The sequence below is a fragment of the Camelina sativa genome, chromosome 8 (genome assembly GCF_000633955.1).
Source record: "Camelina sativa cultivar DH55 chromosome 8, Cs, whole genome shotgun sequence".
NCBI lineage: Eukaryota > Viridiplantae > Streptophyta > Magnoliopsida > Brassicales > Brassicaceae > Camelina > Camelina sativa.
Genome location: NC_025692.1, coordinates 17667437 through 17676085, shown reverse-complemented (window position 1 = coordinate 17676085; position 8649 = coordinate 17667437). Strand labels below are relative to the sequence as shown.

At 33.1% G+C, this 8649-nt stretch overlaps 1 protein-coding gene across 1 annotated transcript; it reads right to left on the bottom strand.

The window, feature by feature from the left end:
* LOC104707388 (long chain acyl-CoA synthetase 5-like) lies at positions 2738–6770 on the bottom strand. Its single transcript, XM_010423730.1, has 19 exons — positions 6607–6770; positions 6193–6256; positions 6013–6102; positions 5857–5913; positions 5728–5776; positions 5544–5620; positions 5396–5435; positions 5222–5316; positions 4947–5114; positions 4749–4859; positions 4588–4675; positions 4413–4479; positions 4263–4338; positions 4068–4185; positions 3748–3993; positions 3503–3642; positions 3162–3344; positions 2971–3090; positions 2738–2890 (listed from the first exon to the last, which is right to left on the bottom strand). The coding sequence occupies exons 1-19, from the start codon at positions 6759–6761 to the stop codon at positions 2834–2836; spliced, it is 2001 nt and encodes a 666-aa protein (XP_010422032.1). The 5' UTR covers positions 6762–6770; the 3' UTR covers positions 2738–2833.

Genomic DNA, 8649 nt, shown 5'->3' with positions numbered 1-8649 from the left:
GGTCGATGAAAAGCCTCCCAATATATTTTGAGGTGCAACACTTACGGTTAGCTACGCGGTCCACAATAGAACATGTATGCACGTTCAGATATTTGGTGACCCAAAAAGTGTTTGGATCATTCTTCATAGTGGCTACGACCCTCCATGTGCATCCTGGCACAGAGCATATTGCCACCAACCGAGACTTTGTGGACTTCTAAATTTTGTAAGAGAATTTTAACATAACAGCGGTCAAACGTACCTCAGTTATGACGTCAACTTTGCATGCAAAGCATTGAACTACTTTCAGTTGGTCTATCCAAGGATTATTTAACTGTCCATGAATACCACCAAAAACGGTTTCCCTTCTTCAGCATCTATTCCCAGGTCATCTCCATCTCCTTCGTCATCTTCATCTTCAAATTTACCGTACTCACTGTAATCAAAATCCATGTCATCAACATCATTCGGCTTCTCATCTGTATGATCAGTTTCATGACATTCTTCTGAACACTCTTCGGCACCTGGATCTACATCGTTACCAAATTCATCTATTGGCTCTCCACCGTCAACAGAACAAGAGTTGTTTAACATAATCGGATGTCCATCCATGCACTGCGTTGAGACGCAAAGGCGAACCACATTCCTATTACTAAAATCTATCAAGTTCTGAACTGATCTATCATTTGTGACATAGACAGGAGGGGTATCTTGGGGCAATTGCTGAAGCATCATCTCTATTAAGGGATACGATAACTGAACCATCTCTGTTTCTTTGCCAATCTGATAATCTTCTACAACCATTTCAACAAGCTCAGTGTATGTACAACCGTGTTGCAAAAAAAACATTATCCCACCTTTGCATCCATCCATGTCAAAATGCCAAGACCCATTTCTCGTCAGCCATACTCCAAAAACAACAGGTATTAGCGCCATTACCTGAAAGAGTAAGCAGCAGGTTAAATACTCAATAACCAAATAAGCTAAGAAAACCAAAAACATGATTGATCGAAAAGTATAATATATTATCATCGTAAAAATATACATAGGCAAGTACATAACCGATATAACACGTACGCACTAAAAAATAAAAAAAAATCTTTATAAATTTCCAATTAAAGACTATTTCAATTCTACAGACTTCACAGATAACTCCAACATTTTTATTTCCTAAATAAGTATAATTTAATAACCTAACTGCCTATGAAAACTAAAAACTTGATTTCTCCATATTTATAATATATAATCATGTCAAAAACACACAGAAGCAAATACATACCATATATCAAAGAATACAACAAGAAAATCTTTAAAATTATTCACTAATTTGCAATAAATTGGTTTTCAAATTATGACGACTTCATGTTGATGTCAACATTGTAGACATAAACTAGCCTCTACAAAGATACTTCCATTGAAGTCTATTTTGTGTGGTCTATTTTTGCAATTACAATTTAATAAAGCAGACACCGTATGTAGTTTACTAGGATAGTTGATTTCTTTTGTTATCGTCTTTTGCTAATTTTTTGGTCAGTTTTGCAATTAAAAACATATAACAGAGTAGACTTCTTAAAAAGTTTCAAAAAGTTAATTTCGACTGCAGTCTACTCTGGTTATTTTTGCAATTGACCAAACCATTGACTTTTTAGTAGACTTCTAGCTAACAGGTAGACTTCATCTATCCGTCAACTAGAAAAAGTAAACTTCGTTGTGGTTAGTTTTGCAATTGACCAAGTTTGACTTTCGCCAATTAGACTACGTATGAAGTCTCAAGGAATGTTGACTTTGTTTGCAGTCTGCCGTGGTCATTTTTGGGGTTGACCAACATTTTAATTTTTTAACAAGTAGACTTCCTTTGCAGTCAACTTATTAATTTTATATCAATAATATTACGGTCAATGATTTTATATTTTGGTCAACCCCAAAAATAGCCACTATAGAAGTCTACTATTTTATTATGCTAAGAAGACTTCATCCAGCAGTCATAACTAAAAAGTCAAGAATTTGGTCAATTGCAAAAATACACCTTAGTAGACTGCAAACAAAGTATCCATTGGAAATATTATAATACAGTCTAAACCATATTTTTTTGTTTTCAAATGAAATTAAGGAGACTGAAATTTTAGTCTACGGGCTCGAAACTCGATAAATTTTAAATTGCAAAACTGACCACATAGTAGACTTTACATGATATTATGATGGTTGGACTAACAAATGAAGTCTAATTTCGACAAAAACACAATGAAAATCACGAAATCTACCGGAAAATAACCTTACGGTGGTTGTTTCGCAATGTCAAACACCGAGGACGTCGTCTTTAGTCACCACGGAAGAAACCCAGCGCCAATTTAATCACTATCCAAGAATCATGACATATAACAAGATGAATGCACTTGCAAATTTTCTTGGATTAAAATGGAGAGGAGATGGAAGAAAATGAAGTTCTCATAGCATTGGGTGTTATTTAAGTTTACAAATTCAGGTTGTTGAAGCTTTAAGAGCTTCAAATTTGGTTGTTCATGGTTGTTAGAAAATTGATGGTGGTGGCATAACCGTAAATAAAAGAAGAAGATGAGGATATGGATGTAATAAACATTTTCACAAGAAATTCAAATAAATCACAAATAATGGTATTTTTGTGAATACAATGAACACATAAGGATTTATTTGGGAGAAAGCAGCAAATGTTGGAGAGAGCGGCAAATGTTGGAGAGAGAAAAAGAGATGGTTAATTTTGAAATTGACTCAAGTTAGGGGTCTAACTTTGCAAACATCCCAAATATCAATACAAACTTATTTAGTGTCTTAATGTCTTATGCAAAAGAAAAAATGAATTAGATAAGTAGAAGAAAAACTACTGTCCGGAAGCTTGACCTTCCTTTGTTGTCTTGTACATTTCATCTATCACACTCTGTTCAATAACGCCAATAGAAAGTGATATTAAAAGCTAAATCTTTAAAAGCTTGATAAAGCCTAATGTTTTAATATTACCTGATAGTATTTGAGCAATTGAGGCCTCTTCTTTTTGTAGGTTGGTGTAAGAAGGTCTCTTTCCATGTCGAAAGCAACTGGTTCTAGATGAACAGCTTTAATGATCTCAAAACCCTTCAACTACAAATGCATAGAGTTAAAAACCAAAAGAAAGTTCCAAATAAAGAGGAGAAAGAGAAAAATAAGAAAACCTTTTTCTCTTTAGCTGTTTTAACGAGCTCGCCAAGTATGAATGCTTTTGCCTTTGCGTTTTGGCAGATGGAGTTGAAGTCTCCATTCACTCCATTCTCCACGGCCCATCTTTCAAGAGTTTGCTGGGCCGGGTTAGCAACTGCGACAAGGAAGGACTCAAAGCTGTTTCCATACACCCATACCTAAAAAAAAAAGAAACTTTTTGATGAAACTTTATGCTGATGAGACGTAGACTAATATATATGTGACATCATCGACTACACTCACTGTCAAATTGGCTTTGAGTTGAAACCCGTACACTAACAATTATAAAGACTAGGCTACAATGAATATAACTTACTGAATCAATAGCTTCTACTTGACTGTAGATATTTTCTAAATTCTCAACTGCGACATACTCTCCTTGCGCGAGTTTGAATATGTTCTTTTTCCGGTCAATTATCTTCATGCTTCCATTTGGTTGCCACTCACCAACATCACCTGGTGAAATATACATAGTAAAATAAGGTAAAGACTAAAGAAGAACTGACATTGACAATGATAGCAAATCAAACTCATCAAAATGTTGTGGTTTTTTTTAATAACCTGTGTGCAACCAGCCATCAATAAGAACTTCTTTTGTGAGGTCTTCACGTTTGTAGTACCCGGAAAACAAAGTGTTTCCACGGATGCAGATTTCGCCACGGGGAGTACTTCCAAGAGCATCGTAATTCATTTCCGGGACAGATTCTAGGCGTATATCCACGTTTGGCACCGGTGGACCAACTGTTCCAAGCATGTCTAGTTCGTCTGGGAACGTTGCAAAAGTTCCAGCACAGCTCTCGGTTAGACCTACCGACAAGAAAAAATCATAAGTTAAGACATTGTTATCTCTAAGTGAATCTCTTTTGGGTATAGAGGTTTACCATATCCTTGTAGAACATGACAACATGCCACAACTCTAAGAAATGATTCTATGTGACTAGCAAGAGGAGCTGCTCCAGATAGAATAATCCTCACATTGCCTCCAAGTCCTTGTTTAACCTTGAGAGAATTTACGTAAAAGAGTTAAGAGAGTCTCAAAAGAGTTTCTGATGTTTTTTTGAAATTATATTACTTACCTTGTTGAATACAAGTTTGTCACAAAATGGAGCTGCAGCCACATGAGACTGTCCCTTCTTCATATTTCCAAATTTACTGAAAACGATCGAGTGTGTTAGATATCTATATGCATTTAAGGTCAGGTTTAAGTGACAAAGAAAAGGACTTACTAGGAGAAAGCAACATCAAACACCTTCTTTTTGAAAAAACCACCACCAGATAGTTTCTGCTGGAGTCCTGTTGGAGATAACAGATTACATAAGTGGTTGAAAGGATATACCAATTATATTATGCTCTAATTAACTGAATGGAAATATATTTTTACGAGAACTCAGTAATGATTACCTGTGTATACACGATCTAGGACACGAGGAACGGCACAAAAAATACTTGGTTTTAGCTCACCAAGGTCTTCAATCAACAATTTGACATCCTGAGGACATGAGGTAGAAATATTATGTACAAAAAAATAATCATGTACTTGGAAGCTTAGATTTGAGACTCACCCCTCGCCAGAAACCAATAGAACCACCTACTTGAATAACACATTCTTCGATAGCCCGGTCAAAGACGTGCGCAAGAGGAAGATAAGAAATATACACATCCTTCTCAGATATCTGTTTTGTTTTGCAAAACTCAATGTAACTTAAAACTTTAAAAATTGCTGCTTCAGTGTGAATCATGATAAATGGAAAGAAACTCACGGTTGCCTTAACATTCTCAAGGAAATGCATCACTCCAGTAGTTATAGTAACAATGCTTTCGTTCGAAATCAGAACTCCCTTCGGATCACCAGTGGTTCCACTCGTATACATAATCGTGCATATGTCGCTTTGCTTTTTAACGGGGAGATCATATTCTTTACCTTCACCCTGTCACAGATAACCACAATAGAAATATATTTCAAATCATATTATATGTAATGATCATTTTCAATCACATTTATATGTAATAATCAAATTTTATGTAATGATCCTACCAGCTTCAAAAACTCATCCCAAGAATGTATTACCAACCCCAATTTTTCAGCTTCTTCTTTCTCTTCCGGTTTGACACCGCCAAAGCTCACAACAGCTTCATTTGTAATTTGTATTATTAGCATCACAACTATTTTAAAACGAAAAAGGTGAATGATTCACTTAGTATTACTCACTCTTCAGATATTTTGTTGAGTTTGGACAAGTCTTAAAAATCTGACAGCCAAAAAGAAAGATACATTTAAAATCTTCAGAATAGTTAAAATGTAAAAGCCTATCTCTGGAGTTAGTATATACTATATATAGCCTATAAGTGAAAGCTACCTCAGGGATCTTCTTCTCCTCCACAAACGCAATCGAAACCTCTGCATGTGAAATAATGAATTCCACAGCACCAGCGCCTGTGTTCAAAAACCGGACTGTCTGTTAATACACTAGATATAGAAGACTCAAAAGAGCAGGATCATCAAAAGACACGATAAATATAACGACAGGTGCATTTATATACCTAATGTATCGTATAAAGGGACACAATAGAGGCCATGTGCATTACAAGCCTGCATTACAAGTGCACCATTAATCAAGTCAAAGTAAAAGAACATCAAAGATATTAGCAAAGTTTAGACGTTCCACATACCTCCATGCTAATGATCCACTCAGTACAATTTATACCATAGATACCACATTTTTCTCCCTAGCATTTCCACATATCAGAACATAAGATACAAACTTAAGGCACGATATTACATTGGAAGATGTATAAAAATTAAAACACGTAAATATGAATTTTAACCTCCTGAATCCCACAACTACGTAGAGAATTCCCAAGTTTTAAGACGATATCATATACTTCTTTGTATGTTTTCCACACGTACTTCCCTGCCTACATATTGATAAAACTATCAACTCAAAACACACAACATCTTATACTAAAAACTCCAATAAAAATAAAATAAAAAATAAGATAAAACACCTTCCCGTTCACAATCTCACGGCGACCAAGCATTCGATTGTTTGGATATTTCTCAACAGCCGTGCTGCAAGAAGAAACACACGATATATAGAAAAAAAAAACATTTATTAATTAAAGATTCTCACTAGAAGTCCAACATTCATCCATATCGAGCCACTAAGTAAACTAACAAAATGCTTCTTACTAAACATGATTTTTTTCCCCCAAGATCCATAATCGATACACGTTTATCACAATCACAACCACTTGTTTGAAAAAGTTAATGCAACAATCATGGATGAAAGCATTTTTTTGGGATTAAAACATTATTAAAAGAAAAATCGTTCAAAATATATAACAATAATGCAGTAAGAAAAACTAATGGCATGAACACATTATTTATCGTGAAAACATAAAAAGAGACGAGATTCTGACCGGAAAATATCCCAACAGCTTTGGATTCCGTCGATGGGATTTGGGAAACCATTCTTGGCAAAAGTACTACGATAAACAGGGCCAACAGAGGGGTTTCCATCGGTGGCTTCCTTAGCCGCCTCCACCTCAAAAATGAATCTCTTCTGCGACGTCATTTTTCTCTCTTGTTCTCTCGGGTACAAACAAAAATTTTTTTATGACCAATTGCTATTTGCTATATTTGAATAAAAACTATGTGATTGAGTGACGTTGTGGCTTAAGAACCGGTAGTGATAAGAGCACCATCTCCAATTTTAACTCCAAAAATAGAATAATAAATAGTGTTACTCTTTGTCCAGAAAAAAGAAATAGTGGTACTCCAAATTTGGAGTAACACACAATTCATTAATAGCTATTTTAAGAATGAAACTTATTTCATTAAAAAGGTGATTCTTCAAATTTGATATGTTTCTGTTTTGTACGTAAATGCTTTAGTTTTATACTTCAACTTATCTCCAAAGAAATTTAGTATCTTAGTTAGTTAAAATTTAAAATGCAATAAAGAAACATAATATAAGTGTTTAACTAAATAAACTTATACAAAATATTACTGAAATATCTTTTTATGTAAATAAAATTATGTTGCAAATTCATTGAAATATTGTTAAAATAAATGGTATGGTGTTATTTTTTTATTTATGGTTTTAGAATTATACTATGCTTTTTTCTACTTGATTTAATTTTTCTACTCGAAAAATCTCGTTAGTTTTATAATCATATTGTATATGTTTTTTTTTTGTACTTATCTAATATATATATATATATATATATGGACATCCCATATTACATATTAAACCCATACATACATGTTACAGTTTTGAGTTTAAATATATAAATCTTAACCTATAAAATAAATTGTAAAATAAATGAGTAGATTAAACTAGTCCATCAAATCTTGAACCCAAATAAATTTGGATTGGGGTAGAATACTAGAATCAGATTAGCTTTTGCACCAACTTACTTTGCATTTTAACTCCTATACGAGGAAAACAATCCAAAGATTGAAACTTGGCATCGTAGGAATAGAAGAGTCACGCTAAGGCCAGCAAGCCCATCACTAGAGTAGTTTTACTCATACAGAACTGTTTTTTGTTTCTTTGCAAATTTCTATTAAAGTTTTTTTTTTTTTGGTAAATGACTTTCTACGAAAGTGCGAAGTTTTCATTACAAGAATTGGTGCGTTTAATCAATTATACAACACGTACGGTGTTATGGAAACGTCTCTTCGAGATGTGAAGGGCTTAGTTATATTTACAAGCCTATTCACTTGTAATTATATCATTATCCAGTTACGTTTTTTCTTTATAAAATTCAAATATCAAACATATTTATTATGTTATGAATTATGCTAAGAACAAATTCAATGATTGGAGTATCACATTGCACTAGGGTTCCAATTTTATTTTGTTTTCTGCTTGATATATCATATTTACAGATGTTTGATATTGTAGTTTAATTTGGAATACGGCTAATCATTTTCAGATTTGAAATTATATCTAAAGACTACCTAAAACTCCTTCCAATTGTAATCATATATATAAAAGTAAGGTTTTGGTCTCTCCTTATTGGTTGATTTTCATTTAATACTTTTTTTATAATTTTTTATTTGATTTCTAATTGTTTAATTGCTTTAAATAATATTTAAGATCCAATTAACACAATACATTTAATTCATACATTAAAATAAAATTATAACTGAAAATAAAAGAAATTATGCATTAATCATATTCCACCACTCAATATTATTCAAACACAATAAATAATATTTGTAACTCCAATAATTCTAAATGTAATCTTGCATCAATTTTTATCATATAAATAAGTATTGCCTCATTCTCTCATATTGACATTTTTTACTTTCTCATTTTCACATTCTCTCATTCTCTTCCACAATTTCTCAAATCATTTTTTGTTTTTTTTTTTTATGTTTTCAATTTCTTATTTTTGTTGTATGGGTTACAAAAAACCAAATGAAATATCATTGTAAATTTTTAATGCTAAATT